Source organism: Microplitis mediator, chromosome 9 (assembly GCF_029852145.1).
Source record: "Microplitis mediator isolate UGA2020A chromosome 9, iyMicMedi2.1, whole genome shotgun sequence".
Taxonomy (NCBI): domain Eukaryota; kingdom Metazoa; phylum Arthropoda; class Insecta; order Hymenoptera; family Braconidae; genus Microplitis; species Microplitis mediator.
Genome location: NC_079977.1, coordinates 20,239,715 through 20,258,945, shown reverse-complemented (window position 1 = coordinate 20,258,945; position 19,231 = coordinate 20,239,715). Strand labels below are relative to the sequence as shown.

At 32.7% G+C, this 19,231-nt stretch overlaps 2 protein-coding genes across 2 annotated transcripts; one reads left to right on the top strand and one right to left on the bottom strand.

Annotated features, from left to right (window-relative positions):
- The first annotated feature begins 7,726 nt into the window (after nt 1-7,726).
- LOC130674757 (uncharacterized) lies at nt 7,727-9,604 on the top strand. Its single transcript, XM_057480178.1, has 2 exons — nt 7,727-8,141; nt 8,285-9,604. The coding sequence occupies exons 1-2, from the start codon at nt 8,039-8,041 to the stop codon at nt 9,517-9,519; spliced, it is 1,338 nt and encodes a 445-aa protein (XP_057336161.1). The 5' UTR covers nt 7,727-8,038; the 3' UTR covers nt 9,520-9,604.
- A 5,266-nt stretch (nt 9,605-14,870) lies between these two features.
- Nucleotides 14,871-18,638, bottom strand: LOC130674525 (uncharacterized). Its single transcript, XM_057479877.1, has 4 exons — nt 18,279-18,638; nt 17,634-17,790; nt 17,026-17,551; nt 14,871-16,601 (listed from the first exon to the last, which is right to left on the bottom strand). The coding sequence occupies exons 2-4, from the start codon at nt 17,757-17,759 to the stop codon at nt 15,268-15,270; spliced, it is 1,986 nt and encodes a 661-aa protein (XP_057335860.1). The 5' UTR covers nt 17,760-17,790; nt 18,279-18,638; the 3' UTR covers nt 14,871-15,267.
- Nucleotides 18,639-19,231: the final 593 nt, after the last annotated feature.

Below are 19,231 nucleotides of genomic sequence, written 5' to 3'. Positions count from 1 at the left end.
ACTCATTAGTAAATATATCTACTTAGACTACAAGGCGCACCGTACAAGAACCTTCGAAAAACACCTTAATACTACAAACAGTGTCAAGAAGGCGTACAAGGAACTGAGAACTCACAAACTATGGATTGAAGAGTTGAAAGACAAAACAAAAAATACCCAAAATAGAACAGAAATACTGAAAATAGCAACAAAATTCTATAAGAAACTATACAGCACACCGAGTCAATATACATACGAATTACCAGATACACACAGAGGAGAGACAAGAGTAAGCATAGAAGATTCTGAAGTGATTAAAGGGATTAAAACACTAAAAACGGAGAAAAGCCCAGGCCCCGACGGTATCACCAATGAAATCATAACAACTGGATGTGAGTTCCTAGCAAAACCACTAACTCAACTGTTTAATCAGATACTGAACAGCTCATATACGCCCCGTCAATGGTCAGAGTCAAACATTATATTGCTTTACAAAAAAGGAGACCCTAATAACATAAATAATTACAGACCGATAAGCTTACTACCTTCACTATATAAACTGTTCTCCTCAATAATCGAGAAAAAAATAAAAGAAAACACAGAAAAATACCAACCTATAGAGCAAGCCGGCTTTAGAAGAAGTTTTTCAACAGTGGATCACATACACTCGCTAGAGATGGTGATAGAAAAATACCAAGAGTTCAAGAGACCACTCTATATTGCCTTTATCGACTACCAAAAAGCATTTGACTCTCTGTTCCATTCATCAATTTGGGATACGCTACTCTCACAAGAAGTACCTATAGACTACATAAAAGCCATAAAAAATATCTATGATAACAGTACTAGCAGAGTGAAGCTAGAGACTACTGGACCACCCATAAAAATAAGTAGAGGTGTACGGCAAGGAGACCCACTCTCGCCAACTATCTTCATAGCGGTGCTACAGGCCATCATTGGTAAACTTAATTGGGAAAAAGTTGGCATAAATATAAAAGGACGTTACTTGAGTCATTTGAGATTTGCTGACGACATAGTCCTGCTCTCAGAAAATACAATCCAACTACAAGGAATGATAAACGCTCTACACGAAGAAAGTCGTAAAGTGGGCTTGGAAATCAACCTAACAAAAACTAATGTCATGACGAACCATACTGAAAGACCAATATACCTGGAAAACTCACCCCTAACTTATGTAAACGCCTACATTTACCTGGGAAAACAAATTTCATTTAACCAAGGAAATAACGAACAAGAAGTAGAGAGAAGAGTCAACATCACATGGAAAAAGTTTTGGAGCTTCAAAGAAATACTCAAAAGTAAAATGACCATACGAATGAAAACGAAAGTCATGAACACCTGCCTACTGCCCTCACTAACATACGCCTGCCAAACTTGGAAATTTACCAGAAAAGTAAAAAACAAAATTATATCCAGCCAAAGGAGTATGGAAAGGAGCATTCTGAAAATAAGGAAAATCCAAAAGATCCGCCACTCTCATATAAGACAGAAAACTCAAGCCATCGACGCTCTTAGTTACTCACAAAAGCTTAAATGGCGATGGGCTGGTCACATAGCGAGGCTAAGCGATAATAGATGGACAAGAGAAACAACACAATGGACAGGCCCACCAGGTCAGAGAAAGAGAGGAAGACCAAGTGCACGCTGGGCAGACGATATCATAAAAGTAGCAGGTACTCATTGGCTACGAGCGGCAGAGAATAGGGAGTACTGGTCTTCTCTGGAGGAGGCCTTAACCTCTCATGGAGAGGGTTCTTGCTAAAATACAGTGTTTGATTCAATTCGAAGTTAAGGTTGCAACTGACATAACATAGTTACAATATTTAATTTGATAAACAATAATTAATTTTACTTATACATTTAAAAAAAAAAAAAAAAAAAAAAAAAAAAAAAAAAAAAAAAAAAAATTAAATGGATTTGAATATAACATTAATACAATCTAATTTTTTTGATAATCATAATCTCATCAATTTTAAATTTAATTTTGTATGTACACTTGCTAATGAAATTGTAATATGGTATGCAAGAAATAAAAGGCTTTTTATTTTATTTTATTTTATTTTAAGTTTATATCAGTCGTGTGTGATCAAATCTAAATATATATAGACTTATATATGGTTATATCTAGCCTTCATTAGTTAGATCTAATCAGATCTAATTATATATAAGTCTATATATAATCAGACCTGATCATATATAGACTTATATATGATTAAGCCTAGCCTACATCACCCAGGTCTGATCAGATCTAATTATATACAGGTTCATATATAATTACATATAATTCCATGTATAACCATGTATAATCATATATAATTCTATATATGATTATATATAATTATATATGATCTCATATATAATCATATATATTTAGATAAAATCATTTTGTCAAATCAACTATCTGAAGTTCTCTATCGAAAAAAGTTGTTGTCTTTTTTTACCCTCACTTTTGGAAAACGAACCTTATTTCATATCATGACTATGCACTAACATGTATCACAAGATATAAATGTATAAAACTTTTTAAATAGATTAGGTGGAAAATACCTTCTTTTTCGGCTGCCGAATGGCTTTTTCATTTATTATATGGGTGTCTAGGTACCCACAAATTCCTAAATGTATTTCCTATATGGGAATCCAAATACCCATGGATTTAAATCTATACACTCCTATATTAATTCCGACGGATTCTTACACAAATTTATATTTCTTATATAGACTCTCATGGGTTCTCATGCCATCCCACATTGATATTTTTTGATAGGGATTATTTTTCTCAACCTTCAATATTTCGTCCCAGTCTTCGGGACTGGCGATTCGCACAGTCAATTATTGCCGTAAAATTTTAAAACTGATTTTTACTTTGATTGTTAAATATTTTTAATTCACGTTATTCTAATATCGAAATTGCAATCGCATAAAATATGTCGGTCACTGAATATTTTCTTCCAAATCGATTTCTCGCACAGCAACAATGTTTAGTAGGGACAGTTGACAACAGGCGCAAAAACAGTGCATGTGCATTAAATTAAAAGCTCACACATATAACAATCGAATGGCTAATGGACACGTATTTTTTGCAACATCGCAAAAAGGAATATTACTCATTTATTTATTTTACTGCGTTAGTTACAGCAAAAGAGTCAAAGAGAACAGACGCGTATTTAGCCGGCATCTATTTATTGATTTCACTCCGTAGTTTAATAAATAATTGTAACAATAAAATTTTAATTTATATAAAGATCTGAATAATTTCCTATAATCGTAATGACGCGAGTGGGGAAGACGATTTTGTGTTTTTTATTTGTAAGTGCAGTCGAGAGCCACCTCATCGGAAACTTAAATTCTTCATCTTCAGCAATTAACGATCTTCCGCTTTCACAAAAACACACGGTAAGTTAGATTTCATATAAAGCAAGCAATAAATGACTATTTAATTAAATTATTGATTTTAAACAGAGAAAATTACTGGAATTGTGTTTTTCTAATCGACTGAATCCTGTAGCTATAACTAAAGACTTGGTTGATATTGTTTATGGAATGCAAGACAATAAAGAAGGTAACATTTCTGTTATCATAATAGATGCCAAATTAAACTGGATGAAATACGAATATGATTCAAATTTCATTGTGTTTCCATCTTATCCGACTGTTGTTTTGTCAGCCGATTCAATTAACGGCGCGTGCTTCGAAGGTTTCTCGTACCAGGTATCTATGAACGTGATAATTATAAAAGTAACAAATTTTCAGCTAATGATCATACTGAGTTGAACTATATACCTGGGAAAATGATTTAGACCTGACCAGATATCATTATATCTGATCAGACTTTATATTTAGATACGATCAGACTTCATTCTATCTAGCCAACCACCGTTTATATCCGGCCAGATCTAATCAGATATAATTAGATCTGGGCTAGATACAATATCAGGCATGATTAAATCTAGTCAGATTGGTGTACAACTTGTAAGATCTGATCGGATATAACTATATCTGAATTAAATACAATATTTAATATAATCAGATATTATTATATCTGCTCAGATACAATAGTGTACACATTGAATTTTTATTGAAAATAGTTTATATCTAGTTATTTACACTTACGCGATTGCATACGCGATAGCATCAAAGACTTTGAAGTGGAAGGATGCAGGTTCGAGCCTAGCAGTTACCGGGATTTTTTCATAATTCATAATCATGTATAATTCGTCTGAGTAACGTTCCTAATACATTAGATTCCATTACGGATCGAATTAAAACTATCTGTCTGACTTCCCGCTAAGAAAATCGATGATTTTCGAAAAATTCGAGAAGTTATTGTTTGAACTCCGATTTGCGAAAATTGAAATTTTATCAGACGTCGACGTTTTGAGGTCCCAGGAAGCTATTCTGACTATTTTCAGAATGATGTCAAAGTGTCTGTATGTAGATATATATATATATATATATATGTATATATATATGTGTGTGTGTGTGTGTGTGTGTGAATGTGAGCACTCTGTAACTTTTAAACTAATGAACCGATTTAGGTGGTTGAGACGGCTATCGAAAAAGATTGTTGGCCATCAATTTTTCTGAGAATTTCAGATCAATTGATAAAGTTGACTCGAACATATAAGAGAATAACGAAAAAAAAAATTTTTAGTTTTTTCCTGATTTCTCGGAAACAACTCAAACGATCGACCCCAAAATCTAATCAGCTCTCGAACATGATGAAACGCGTCGATCGCTGCCAGCTGAAAATGGTTTTTCCCAAATATTTTTGAAACAACTGTCTCGATCGATTTCAAATTTCAATCAGCTATCGAATTCATTAAAACGCGCTGATAGTCACCTCGAACGTCAAAATCGGTTAATTAGTTCAAAAGATATTGGCGTTGAAAAGTAAAAAAAATAACATTTTATATTATATGTTCCGGATAAGTCATGGTATAATGTACTAAAATGCGTCTGAAATCATACAAACTTTTTCTCTTCATGGGCTCTTTTGATCATCATATAATGTCATCTCACTTGTTCTTTAGTTTAAATCATATTATCAACAAAAGAAATCTGGGCGTCGGTTGACCCTGCGGGCCAGCCCCAAAACTTCCCGCCGATTTCGAGCTCAAGGAGCTTGAAAGCATTATTGTGAATATATTTTCGAGCTCGAAAATGCAATTACCTGGGATTATTTTTTATGAGCTTTTCAAGCTCTACCAAGTAAAGTATATTGCTAAAGTTTGACAAGTTGAGAATCGGAAATTATTAATGAAGAAGCGGTTTTAAAATTTTTATTCTCAATTATGTTCAATGAAATAAATGTATCGAGGCAGAAATCAATGTCAATGATCAAAATCAAGATTTGAGTGAGTTTTGACTCAGGTCAGAGCAATAATATATGAAATATCCGAGAAACATATTAAAATCTGGGTTTTCTCAATTTTTTGCTGATAATATGATTTAAACTAAAGAACAACCCATGCAGGAGCTGCCAGAGTTGAACAACGGGCCCCTACTTGGCCCAGCACTGGGGAACCTAGCTTTGGCACACCTATATTGACCCAGGCTTGGGCCAAGACTGGGTAACCTAGCCTTGGCCGTCCAATGGCAACCCAGACTTGGGCCAAGACTGGGTAACCTAGCCTTGGCCGTCCAATGGCAACCCAGACTTAGGCCAAGACTGGGTAACCTAGCCTTGGCCATCCAATGGCAAGCCAGGCTTGTGCCAGGACTGGGTAACCTAGCCTTGGCCGTTACAATGATTACCCGGGCTTGGGCCAAGGTAGGATTACCCAAGTTTGGATATACCCATGGTTTATACAAGTAGATCGTATAAATGTACCAGTTCAACGTTAGTAGGTTCGTCCAGTAGCTACCGTTCGGACCCAGTAATCAGAAGGACGGCAGTTCGCGCCCAGAGTCCAGCAGAATTTCCATCGAGTTTTTTTCACATCATTTACCTCCCTTAAATAATTAAAACGTTGATGATCATGAATTCTACGAGGTCAATAATAATAAATTTTTTTTAATTAAATTTATTCGTTTCCTGGAAGCCTGGGCCAGGTCTGGCAACCAAGCATGGGCCAGGTCTGGTAACCAAGCATGGGCCAGGTCTGGCAACCAGGCTTGGCCCGAGATTATCATTCCAGGCTTCTACCAAAGCTGGGCCAAGACTGGGCCAAGCTTGGGCCCGTGGTACTTTCCTCTCTGGGAAGTTAGGTGACATTATCTGATGATCGGAAGAGACTATATATAGACTTTATAAAGGGAAATAGTTGGTATGATTTCAGACACATTGAGTACATAATATTGCATGCCTTAAGCGTGAGCGTAGGTATGCTCTACTCTCGCCTAAAAATGAAAAAACTGGGTTCCGTCAGAGTTTTTTTTTATTTATCCGGAAAAAATAACGTTTTAAGTTATTTTTTTAACTTTTCAGCGCTGAAATCTTTTGAACTAATGAACCGATTTTGACGTTTCAGGTGGCAATCGGCGCGTTTTCTCGAATCCTAGAGCTGATATAATTTTGGAATCGATCCGTTCTGCCATTTTGAAGATATTTGGAAAAACCCGTTTTTCAACATTTCTTTCCCCAACGATATCTCTCGATCAAAGTAACCGAGTGAGATAGTTGGGATGGCATTCGACGCGGCGTATAAAGTTCTAGAGCTGATTAGATTTTGAAGTTGATCGTTCTTGTTATTTCTGAGAAATCACTAAAAAACTAAAAAAAAAATTTTTTTTTTTCGTAATTTGCCAATATTGTCGAGTCTGCTTAATCAAATGATCTGAAATTTCCAGGAAAGTTGACGGCCAACAAGCTCTTTCGATTGCCACGATAAACATCCAAATCAATCCATTAGTTTAAAAGTTACAGAGCGCTCACATCCACACACACACACACGCACACGCACAAACGTCCATACATACACTCGGACATCATTCTGAAAATAGTCAGAATAGCTTCCAAGGACCTCAAAACGTCGACATCTGATAAAAACTCGACTTTCGAAAATCGGGGTGAAAACAATAACTCCTCGAATTTTTGAAAATTTACAATTTTCTTAGCGGGAAGTTGAAAAGTTTAGATCTGACCACATATAATTATAGCTGATCAGATCTGGCCAGATTTCGTCAGATAGAGACAATTTAAAGATCTGGCCGGATTTGCTCTGTCAGATCTGATCGGATATAATTAAATATGGTCAGATCTAAACCTTTTTCCTCGGGTATTTGTGAAGTAAAAAGCTTTTTGTTGCGGTACTAATATAATTAAATTAATTTGACTTGCATGACTGTCACGATATACGATTATTTCTACGACAATCTTGAAAAAATCTGCAGTAAGTCAGTCGACATGTGTCCTTGCAAGACTTCTGCATTAGTTTCTAACAAAAACTTCGTTGTATGTCAAATATTTAGAATATACTTGTATATAATAACATGTTGAAGTCGTACATGATACTTGCAGACAAATCTCGCCTAAATTTCTGCTAATGAATAAGCAGTTTTATTAGATAACAGACATGAAAAAATAATTGTCAGTTCGTTTTCATTAGACTACTAGAAGATTGTCTTTAAAAATTTCTTGCGTAAATTCTAGTCGACGTTGAAGATCGAACTTTGTAATCATAGGTAGGAACTGAAAAGAAACATGGTTAGTAGGGCATGCGTGTATTAGTGTTTCCAGCTATGAAAAGCTATGGAAATGTTTTTCTGTCCCACTGAGAAACACGCGTATTATAGTTATGATAACTAAAGTAATGTTATTATATCGCTTCTGTAACTATTATATAGTTAAAGTATTATGTAATGATCACATTCTTGTTGTAAAAAACAATGTTTTTCTCAGTGTTTCTCACATGGAATCCTTTACATCAAAGATCATTTCACGAGATTTAATTATTGGAGCAGCACGACAACATTTTTGATTACTGGGAACGAGTGCAGCCATGCATGGAAAGCGTTGGGATGGCTTTGGAAACAACAAATTCCTACATCATATTTCTTATGCCCCAACGAATTTGACAACAATACGATAATCTACACCATGAATCCTTTCGGCGATCGAGCTCCTGAACCCTGGGAGAAAGTTGAAACTCTAAACAAACCATGTGATGTATGCACATTCTACAAAATGTCGTTTATTAACGGTAAGAATCGATCATTTCGGTTTATATATGTACCAGAAAAGTCAAGTTAGAAATTTATCAATACAAGTGGAACTATCGACGAGTTTCTATTTCTAGAATCTATTAATTATAAGTTATTTTTAAATACTCGTTTTTCGTTCCAGACGCTGAAATTTGTTCAAGTGTAACTTTTGATAAAGCAGAGTTCTTAAACGGATACAAATTTTCCGAATTTTTTACTGGAAATAAGCATTCACGAAAAACGAAAATTTTCTATGAAAATTTATGGTCAGCTATGAACATTACTCCTATTGATTATCTTAGCGAGGCGTTAGCCGAACATTTACAAATATCTACTAGCGATCCATTGCCATTAGACTATTCAGAGGAAACATCAGAAAACATTATTCCATACTTCGAGCAAGGGGGATACGTTATAGTGACACAAAAACAAAGTTTTGTACCAACTCTCGATCAAGTTATCGACAGTTTTTTTACTCGGGAAAGAATAGTCATGTCTTCAGTTGTTCTATTAGTTTTTTTTGTAATGATGCTTCTCAACAACCGGTACGATTTTGGAGCGACGGTTCTAGATCTCGTAGCGTTTCTTCTCGACATGAGAATATCGACTCCAATTCTTCGACTCTCAATGCGTATCACTTTCATGAGCGCAACGTTATTTGCACTGATTTTCAATCCGGTGTTACAGGGGCAAGTGACTTCTCTCTTGAGTAGACCGGGACATAGAAATGTCCAAAGTTTGAGGGACTTACATGATCATAATTATCACGTCTACTTTACAGTTTACGATATCGAAAACGAATTACGTGACAGTCAACTATGGGATAATGATTCTTCTGCCAACTATTGGCACTCGTTATTTCTAGACTTTGATCACGATGCTTGTCTGACAAATGTCAGAAATGATTCCTCTGCTGCTTGTATATTAGACTATACCAGACTCGAACACATTGACGAGAATCTACACTATTCGAAAGAATTTTCCAGTAAATATCACGTTTTTCAGACTGACAGACATTCCCCTTTAAATGAAAAAATCAATAAGATTGCACTTAAATTGGTCGAAACCGGTCATTTAAGTTATGCTGAAAGACGTGAATTTCATAAGATTTTGTTGGAACGAAAACGCAAAATTGAAAGAATCAAGGCATTAATAAACTCTAATCAACTAGATCTCGAGGATTTCGAATTGATGTACATTGCGATGACACTCGCGACGGCGTGGGCAATTATCATTTTTGGTATCGAAGTTTTAATTAAGAAAATTTTAAATTTCTTAGACAAACGTGCGAAAGCGTCGGAAATAAGAAAATTGATGATAAGAGAAACTATTGCGTCTACCGTTAGACGAATCGCTATTATCACTCAACAATTGTAATTCCCACTAAAATATCGCGTGAGTTTTTTTGCAGCGACATATTTACTTTTTGATTGGCCTTCCGTGTTGATAGCTTAAAAATGTCCCTCGCAGATTTAAACTAAGGTGGAAACACCGTGGAAGTGCAAACACCGTGGATCCACCGTGGTTACACGGTGGGTTTGTTCCATTTTACTACCGTGTATACAGAGTGTATCCACTGTGATTACGCGGTGTATTCACCGTGATTCCACGGTGGCATTGTGCCATTGTTGAATCACGGTGGATACGCCGCGTAATCACAGTGGTAAAATGGAACAAACCCACCGTGATTTTAATCCGCCAGGGGTAATTGTACACCTACATTAATGGTTCACTGCGTTTTGGGCCCAAAACAAAAAATCCCCAAAAAAATATTCCCGTGATAAAAACGTCCCAGCGACAAAAAATCATCGCAGCATAATATTAATGAAAATATTGTTCTTCATGTATTTATGTAGTTGAATTATGATTAATTATTATATATTTATATATATCGAGTCTTTCACAAATTTTGAAAAATAAAACTACACATTAACTATCTTTTGCTTCCAACCAACAGATGGCATGATACGATAATACTGCAATGGCGCCAAGTATAGTCATTTCAAATTATTATAGTATAATGTTGATCAGACATTTATATTTATATCATAGTAAAAATATGAGATTACAGAATATTCAATCATTGGTATATATTTGTAAAACTAAATTTTTATATTTTTAATATTTTCACTTGATACTTATTTTTTATTGTTGTTGATAATATACTTCTAAAATATCTATTACCATATGCCATTTTTCACGGATTTTGTGTGCGTGGAATTATAAAATATATAAACCTATACACTTACAATAGTAGTGTATTATTTAAAAAAAAATGAGATCAATACTTTTTGGAAAATTCTCGTCAGAGAAATAACTGAAATTAGTTGAAAAAAAAAAAAAAAAAAGTTTAAATGTACAATGTACATTAATGTAAGAAATTATGATTTTCTAATATTTTCAGTGACTAAATTTACTCTAAGCATAGAAAACCAGCCGAAAAATATGAAAAAATCATTTCTTCAGAATTGTCGGCTGGTCCATTTTGCCCCAGGTGTCATGCGTAGGGCTAAAAATGCGCAAATATATCGGATTTATAGATCTTGATTTTTATTTTATGATTTAAAATAATTTGAAGTTGAGAATTTTATATTATTCTGAATTATTTCAAATTATAATTTTATAATATGATACAATGAGAAAAAATTTAGATGTTTCAAATCATTTAAAACAGGGCTATGCTGTTACTCTGGTAGTCCTCACTATGGGCGCCACTGGAAGTAATACGGCCTCTCAGATCCGGATCTGTAATCGTCAGGGTCGGTGTTATTTTATTATTGTAAGAGAAGGAAGTGAAAGAATAATTAATAAATAAATTAGATTTATTTGATTTAACACTTTTATACCTTTTATTCATTTAACCTTAACAACCTTTTATTAACTAACCTTATAAACCTTATAACCTTAAATGTCAACTACCTTTGACTATTTTTAAAACAACTTATTCTCGTCAACTACCTTTGACGATTTTCTAAACCTTATTCAAGCCAACTACCTTTAGGATTTGCAATAACGATTTAACCTTTATTACTAACGTATACTTTTGTATGCCGTTCTTTTCGAAAAAAATCTGTCTATCGGTTGACCCTGCGGGCCAGCCCTAAAAATTCCCGCTATTTACGAGCTCAAGGAGTTAACCGATTTTTATGGTTGAAGCGGCAATCGACTTGTTTTATTGAGTTTTCGAGCTGGTCAGATTTTAGAATTGATCGGATAAGTCACGTCAAAGATAATCGAAAAAAAACCGTTTTTTACCATTTCTATCTCCAGCGATATCTCTCGAACAAATTAACCGATTGAGACTGTTGAGGTGGCAATCGACGCATTTCGTTGAGTTCGAAACTGATCAGATTTCGGAATTGATTCATCTAGTCGTTTTTGAGAAATTTCAAAAAATCTAGAAAAAAAAATTTTTTTTAATTCTTTCTTTAACGGTTTCCCTTGAACGCATTAATCGATTTTGATGGCTGACGTGGCATTCGACGCAGCTTATAAAGTTTCAGAGCTGATTAGATTTTGGAATAAATTCATCAAGCACATTAGAAGTTATCTAAAATGAACGTTTTGAAAAAATTTTATTTTTGGAATATCTCGAACGCACCCTACCGATCAGGCTTAGATTTTTACAGGTTGTAGAAATCAACAAGCCGCGTCGAATGCTACCTTGACGATCAAAATCAGTCCATTCATTCAAAAGTTACTGATATCACATCCGTACTTACGTACGTACATACATACATGCATACATACACTCGGACATTATCTTGAAATTAGTCAGAATAGCTTCCTAGGACCTCAAAACGTCAAGATTTGATAGAAATTCGAATATCGAAAATCGAACCGAAACCAATAACTTCCCGAATTTTTCGAAGATTTCAATTTTCTTGGCGGGAAGTTAAAAATTTTGTAAATAAATAATAGTCGGGTCTACTACCTCGGTAGTTAGGCGTCGAATGCCCGATATATTACAGTCCATTCTCTCTTAAAATGAACCAGTGAAATTTCACTGATTTTCCAGTGAAATCCACTGATTCACCAGTGAAATCCACTGGTTCAACCAGTGAAATCCACTGGTTCAACCAGTGAATCAAGCAGTCACTGATTCAACCAGTGGACTAAGATGATCGCTTGGCTCACTGGTTGAACCAGTGAAACTCACTGGTTGAACCAGTTAAATTCACTGGTTAAACCAGTGATACGCCGGTGAACTACATAAATATAAACACAATAGGTTAGATTAATTTTATTTTATTATCAACGATTACTTAAAAACAAAGTGAACTAAAAGAGTCTTAATAACAATTATATTTAATTAAAAATTATTTTGTAATAAAATAAATAATATTTATTAGGATTTATAAAAATTTAATTTGTTTCCATTTTCAATGGGCTTTTTATATTGTTCAATTTTTAAATTATGTCATTCATTTTTGAGGTTAGCTCCAAGCTATTGAAATTACTCCAAAGTTATTTATTTTTAAACTCTGTAAAAATTGTGTCATATAATTATTATTGTTATATAAAAGTTAGTTAAAATATTACATGAAGATAATCAATAAATATTACTTATTTATTGACATAATAAAACACTTAAATATACTCATGTACGGAATGCTGCTGTACCCGCGCGCTTACATATTTTTAGTTCACTGGTTGAAACCAGTGAGCGCGACGTTCACTGATTCAACCAGTGAAATTCACTGGTTCAACCAGTGAACTTTTGGTCACTGGTTAAACCAGTAAACTTCACTGGTTGAATCAGTGGAATTTCACTGGTTCATTTTAAGAGAGTAGCAATTCTCACTTCAGCTAATGTGAGATTTATTCAATGTTTGGCTGCTGTTATTAAACATTATCAAAAGTGTATGCCTTTCTTCAAGTATTTTAGAATAAATACATATAATTTAGATGCTATTAAAATTTCAGCTTGAATCAAACATTTCATTTTTATGTTATATTATATAGAAATACAACTTTTAGGTAGTTTAGTTCTATAATTACACTTTCGACCTGACTGGCTTTTTCGTTTCTGCCTTCAAAATTTTCTCAAATTTCACTCAATTCTACGCTGATCGTGAATCAAACAGTTGATCTGACATATATTTTTTTGCAAATTAGTGCTATGGGCAGTATGTTCTTGACAAAAAAAGATCTGCCAAACATACGATTTATTATTTATCTATCCTAGAAGTAATACCGTGCAAAATTTCAAAGTGCATCAAACACTTCTTTAAGATGAGTCACCAGCTCTCGGGCTAATTTATCTAAAACTCAAGAATCGATTGTTGATCGACTTCAAAAACTAGAAGTCCATTCTAAAAAATTGATTTAAAAGAAAAAAAATCGATTCTCGATTAGAATCGGAATTGAATTTGCCATCTCTAGTCCTGTGAGAGCAACAGAATAAGAAACAAGTTTCATGTAATAATTTTTTTGTCAAGATACTAAAATTTAAAAATCGGAAAACAATTTAGTTTGGAAAAAAATTTTTCACTTGGAAAAAAAAAATTCAAATTGCGAAATTGAAGTGACGTCACCAGTTTATAGTGATGGGCGCATTCTTATCAAGACCGGATATAGTACGAGATCTAGATGAGAATGTATCCATAGTTACTTTTCTGACAAGCCTTGGCTGGATAATATTTGCGTGCAAGTTGATGCAAATCTACTACCGTCGTCTGAATGTAATTTAACAGAAAATCTTGCCGTCAATTTGAAGGGAAATTTTCAATCAACTTGACGTCATTGTCTGACAGTAATCAAATTTAATTCTTATGTAAGTCCATATAATCTTATATTCATTTCCATCGATTCTTGTACAAATATATACTTTTTTATATGGATTTCTATGGGTTCTCATGCCATCACACATGGATTTTTGTAATAAAGAAACAATTATGGTAATTTCACCGCCGGATTACGCGATTGTTTGACTGTATATCGACTCTTACTACTTGATGCCACTCATTCCATTTACTTAACAATTAAAATAATGAAGCTGATAACGAGTTAATGATGAGGAGTTTAAAATTACTAAATATTTTAGAATGGTACATTACTGCACGATGAAAGAAGAGATTTTATACAATTATATATAGACTATATATAAATTGGATAGAAAAAATGGCCCGATCCAATTGTATACAATTTGTATAGAAATTGTATACAATTTTGATACAGTTGTATACAATTGGATCGGGCCATTTTTTGTATATAATTGTATACATTTGTATGAAATCTTCTTTCATCGGGTGGTGATTGCATGTGAATCGTAAAAATTACAAAATTTTTTTAGCATGATAATTAATTTATTTCGAGCGTTGATGTGACGAAGTTATCAATTTGAGGTGAAAAGTGTACAGACACTTAATTGTAGGAAACTAAATACTCAATCAAAAAAACAATCACCAGTTTATGGATATTTCCAATATTTATGGAGTTATTTCGAGTTTAAAGCAGCTGCTTAAAATTTTTGAAATAATTATTTGACTAAAATCTTCGAATGCTTCGAGAGTTTAGATTTCTGATTTAAAATAAAATTGCGATTAAATTGTATGACATTCAATTTCCTGCAATATTATATGCAATGTTAGACAATTTAAATACTTACGTTTACGTTTTCATTTAACTGCCTACAAACGAACATGTTAAGAAAAGATTTCTAATTTAAGTTTTTTCAAATGATATCTTTATAATTAAGTTTTTATTAATTAATCAATACACTCAATACATGGAAATCGCAGATATATAATTGTTAATGACAAACAACACAACATTTATTTCACTTTCATCTTTTAAGCAGCGGTGTAATTTTTTTTAAGTTTAAATCCATTATCTACATTTGAGTTTCCAGAGATTTAAAGGTCGATTTTAAGAAAAAAGTTAAATCAAAATTTATTGGATTATATTTTATGCTTTACGGAAAAATGAGAGTTGTATTTTGGGTATCATTGATACTCATTAAGATATTTGAGGGTTTAAATTATCATTTACTTAGTCACCAAAACCTGCAGATGACACTTTTTTTGAATATCATTGAGTGCAATTATCAAATCCACATCAACCAATCAGTGAATACTAATTACGGCTTTACTACTAATTTGATACTTGGTTTCGAGATAAAAATCACTTGCGGCTATTAAGAAGAACCATTCGCCCAGGAAAGAAAACAATTCTCGGTTGCGATCTCAATGACTTTATATTCCCGAACTGTCGCCTTATCAGAACTTGTTTGCGAAGTTTTGAATATTTATGAAAGAGCAGTTCGATTGCAAAAATAAATACACTCCACAGTAAAATCACCCCAGTGAACATGTAACTGAACACCAAATTATCAAAGTCAATCTGCTCATACTTTTCATTTTCTTTAATTTTATTAATCTTCTTCAATTTTTTCAAATATTCTTTTTTCGGTTTGTCATTCCAATAATCAACAAAACCTGTTTCCACCGATAGTGCACCCATTTTATCGACTCTATCTTTCAGCGGCCAATCCTTTCTTGTCCAGTACACCAGATATTTCCTAAATACAACGTCTTTGGAAACATATAGATTTTTTAAATTTAAAGCGTGATCTAATTGACGACTAGTATTCTCAATGCATGCAATAGTTGAATTTTCCTGAGCTTTGTACGCGCATCTATGAAGATCTTCATTACTTGATGGATGCAAATATTTTCTGTCCTCATCAGTAGCCCACAATTTTTCATTGATCATATCATTCAGTAAAAGTCCGTCAAAATATACGTGATACTTATTGTCACGAAGATCTTTAAGCGACTCGACGTTACGTCGGATTGGTTTTGATAACATTGCGGATATTTGTCCCTGAAACTCAGGCATTATTATGAATATGAATAGAAATCCAGAAAAGTAAATGATTCTCATGGATAAGCGGTCCATTGGAGACATAACTCCCATATTAGCCAACATTCTCACCACGTCCATAATACTCTCACTAACCCTGAACGTATTATTAATTAATATGACCACTAATATCAGTAACAGAAAAACGATTGAAAGAATAATAAATTGTAGATTGTAAGTTATTTCGCTGATCACCGTCAAGTAATTCGACTTTTTAGTCAATATAGAATATTCATATAAAATATATTGTTCCATAATATCTGTGAACTGATAGTTAGTGTCTGCTAATTGCGTTAATTTATCATTGGCATCATACTTTTTTCTTACTAACTCGTCAATGTAACCATCATTCATCATTTCTTTGGAAAAACCTCGTTCTAAGAAGTAGACTGAATATGTTGCATTAATGTACGGGATTAATGTGTATAATGTTGTTAATTTTTTATTCGTCAAATATTTCATATAATTTTTGTGCATTTCTACTTTCTTTTCTAAAGTCACATTTGGAAATCGCTGAACAGATAGTATTTTTATTTTATAACGGTCTAAGTTTTTTGTTTTATCAGAAATTTTATTCTCATATATTTTTTTTCCTATAATTGAAAATATAAATACTAGGAGTGTGCAAATCGAATTGAACCAAAATATAACGATCTGATTATAAATTCAAATCGAATAATTCGATAAAATCAAATAATTCGAAAATATTCGAATTATTCATCACTTTTCAAATTACTTGCTAAAATTTGAATATTTCGAAAAAATATTACCATTTCTAGTTGCTCAAAAAAAATATTTTTAATTATTCATACGTTTTTAACTCAATCGCAAAGTTTCAAATTATTCGAAAACTTACGAGTTATCCGAATTATTCGACTTGAAGTTCAATTCGATTCGATACGAATAATTAGTAAGTTCAAACTAATTCCATTGCCTTAATGAATGCGTATGTAAATATATAGTTTTAAATAAATTTAAAAAATATAAAACACAATCGTTTTGAAAACAAATAAATACCTTTCGAATATTTTAGGCTGTAGAATGTCCATTTTTCTTCAGGTTTATGTACAAATACATCACTAGCATCAACTGGGGCCCATTGTGACGGAGCGAAATTCGTAAACGGATTTAAAGTGTAAACAATTGTCGAATCTATGTCATTGTTATAACACAAGTAATATGCAGATAATAAATCATATTCCCATAGTATTCCTAGTACGGGTTGAGCATTCATACAAAGTGGATCTTTCGTAGTGTCAAGGACAAAAAACGGAGACTTGATACTCCAGATTTTTGATTTCCTTAACTCTCCAATAAGCGCTGTCAGTTTTAGAAACGATTTAAACAAAAGGACATACGTCGGATAAGCAGGAATGTACCCTTCGATTATCGTTGGCTTGAAATCTTCGTTAATGATAATTAACGACGAATTAATATTATTAATATCAGACGGATTTTCAACTTTGTCGTCGTCATTAATCAAATCAGTACTTATTATAATTGGATTTGAATTATTTGTAAACCATTTCTCCACTATTTCTCTCTGTTGGTTATAATAAATAATTTAATAATTAATCGCCTATTAGAAATAAATTAAAAAAAACTAAATTAATAATAAAAATTACCGCATCGCTAATGAGACGGTTTGATGGATTGTCTTCTGGTGAAGACGCGTTAATTTTGATATTACTGCACGAAACATTGACAATCAATAACCAATAATGAAATAATATTATTTTATTGCACTCCATTATTCCGTCATAGAACACCTACTCTCTAAAACTAAATTAGTGAAAAACCACTAATTACTTGTGAATATTCACTAATCTAAATTGTCCAAAGTATACGACTATGAATTAGTGACTATTCACTTTTTGAATTAGTAAAAAAAAACAACATATAGAATTAGTGAAAATTTCACTGATTGAATTAGTCAAAAATGTACTAATTCACTTGTTGACGAGGATTTATTTGGAAAAATATTGTATCGTTGCTAATAATATTGTATCAAAATATTATTATTATTATGATTATTATTTGTAATTGATTATAAAATTTTTTTAGCAACTTGATCGACTAAATTAACAATTAAAATTACTTTCATACGGTAAATATTTATATCATAATTATAACTCATAACCTGAATCTATTGTCAATGATGGTTTTGATTCAGGTTCGGTAAAAAAAGTTGGAGTAAAAATATAAAGCTATTAAAAAATAACAAGATGTATTATTTAGCAACTAAATTAGGTTTTATTTAATTAACTTACTTGAATTAATACTGTTCAGTTGTATTTAAAAATTATCGTAATTAATTTTGCCCTGAATTTGATAATTCAATGATAGAATAAAAAGTCCTTAAGCGAGGCGCCACTAGTAATCATTGTAGAATCCGGGGAATCACTAATGAATTAGTGAATCTAATTCAAAATCACTAATTTTGTAGTGAATTTTGAGATCACTATTTCAATTAGTGAAATTTTCACTTATTTAGTTTTAGAGAGAAATATTTTTCACTTTAATCTCTATTGAAGAAAAAAACATTAAATATAATGAAATAATTAATCTGATACTTTCTTTTTCAAACAATGAATTTCCTTGACATGTTTTGATGGAGAATTTTTTAAGTTCGTCAGTATACTGCGATAGCAGAATAACTACTGGCTTTGCAAATGATCAGAAATATATAAAAACACAAAGTGTATCTATGACAACAGTTATTGTTGCAAAATATATTTTTTATGACAATTGATCGTGACAAAATATTTATACTTGCTGTTATCTAAAGGCATCTTTATGTCTTTTTACTATTTGTTCTGTCCACTTCAGCAATCGAGTGCTTGCAAAGTGTATACCGATCCATTTGTAACCAATAAAGTCACCCAACAACTGATTCCATCTTTCAAGGTTTACGTCAAGGATACATTGAAAAAATATGTATATGTATTTGAAACCATAACAACGATATCGATTTTTCAATTTAAAATAGAAATATGTGTCCATATCCATAGCCATCTCTAATTTAAAATTTTAAAAACTAACTTAGGTGATCATATGGGAAAATTCGCACCGATTCCTTCCTTGACAGCTCCCTCGCGGTTTTGGAAATACCGAAATAATACCGGAATTATACGGTATAAGTACTGCATAAATATGGTATTATTCAAGTTATTTTGGCCAGTTTTTTTGCCGCATTACTACCAAAAATTTACGAAAAAAATTC

Coding starts and splice junctions, on each gene's coding strand:
- LOC130674757 (XM_057480178.1), top strand. CDS start 8,039: ATGAATCCTTTCGGCGATCGAGCTCCTGAACCCTGGGAGAAAGTTGAA. Junction 8,142..8,284: donor CAAAATGTCGTTTATTAACG/GTAAGAATCGAT, acceptor TTTTCGTTCCAG/ACGCTGAAATTTGTTCAAGT.
- LOC130674525 (XM_057479877.1), bottom strand. CDS start 17,759: ATGGAGTGCAATAAAATAATATTATTTCATTATTGGTTATTGATTGTC. Junction 17,552..17,633: donor ACCGTCTCATTAGCGATGCG/GTAATTTTTATT, acceptor TATAACCAACAG/AGAGAAATAGTGGAGAAATG. Junction 16,602..17,025: donor CAGCCTAAAATATTCGAAAG/GTATTTATTTGT, acceptor TTTCAATTATAG/GAAAAAAAATATATGAGAAT.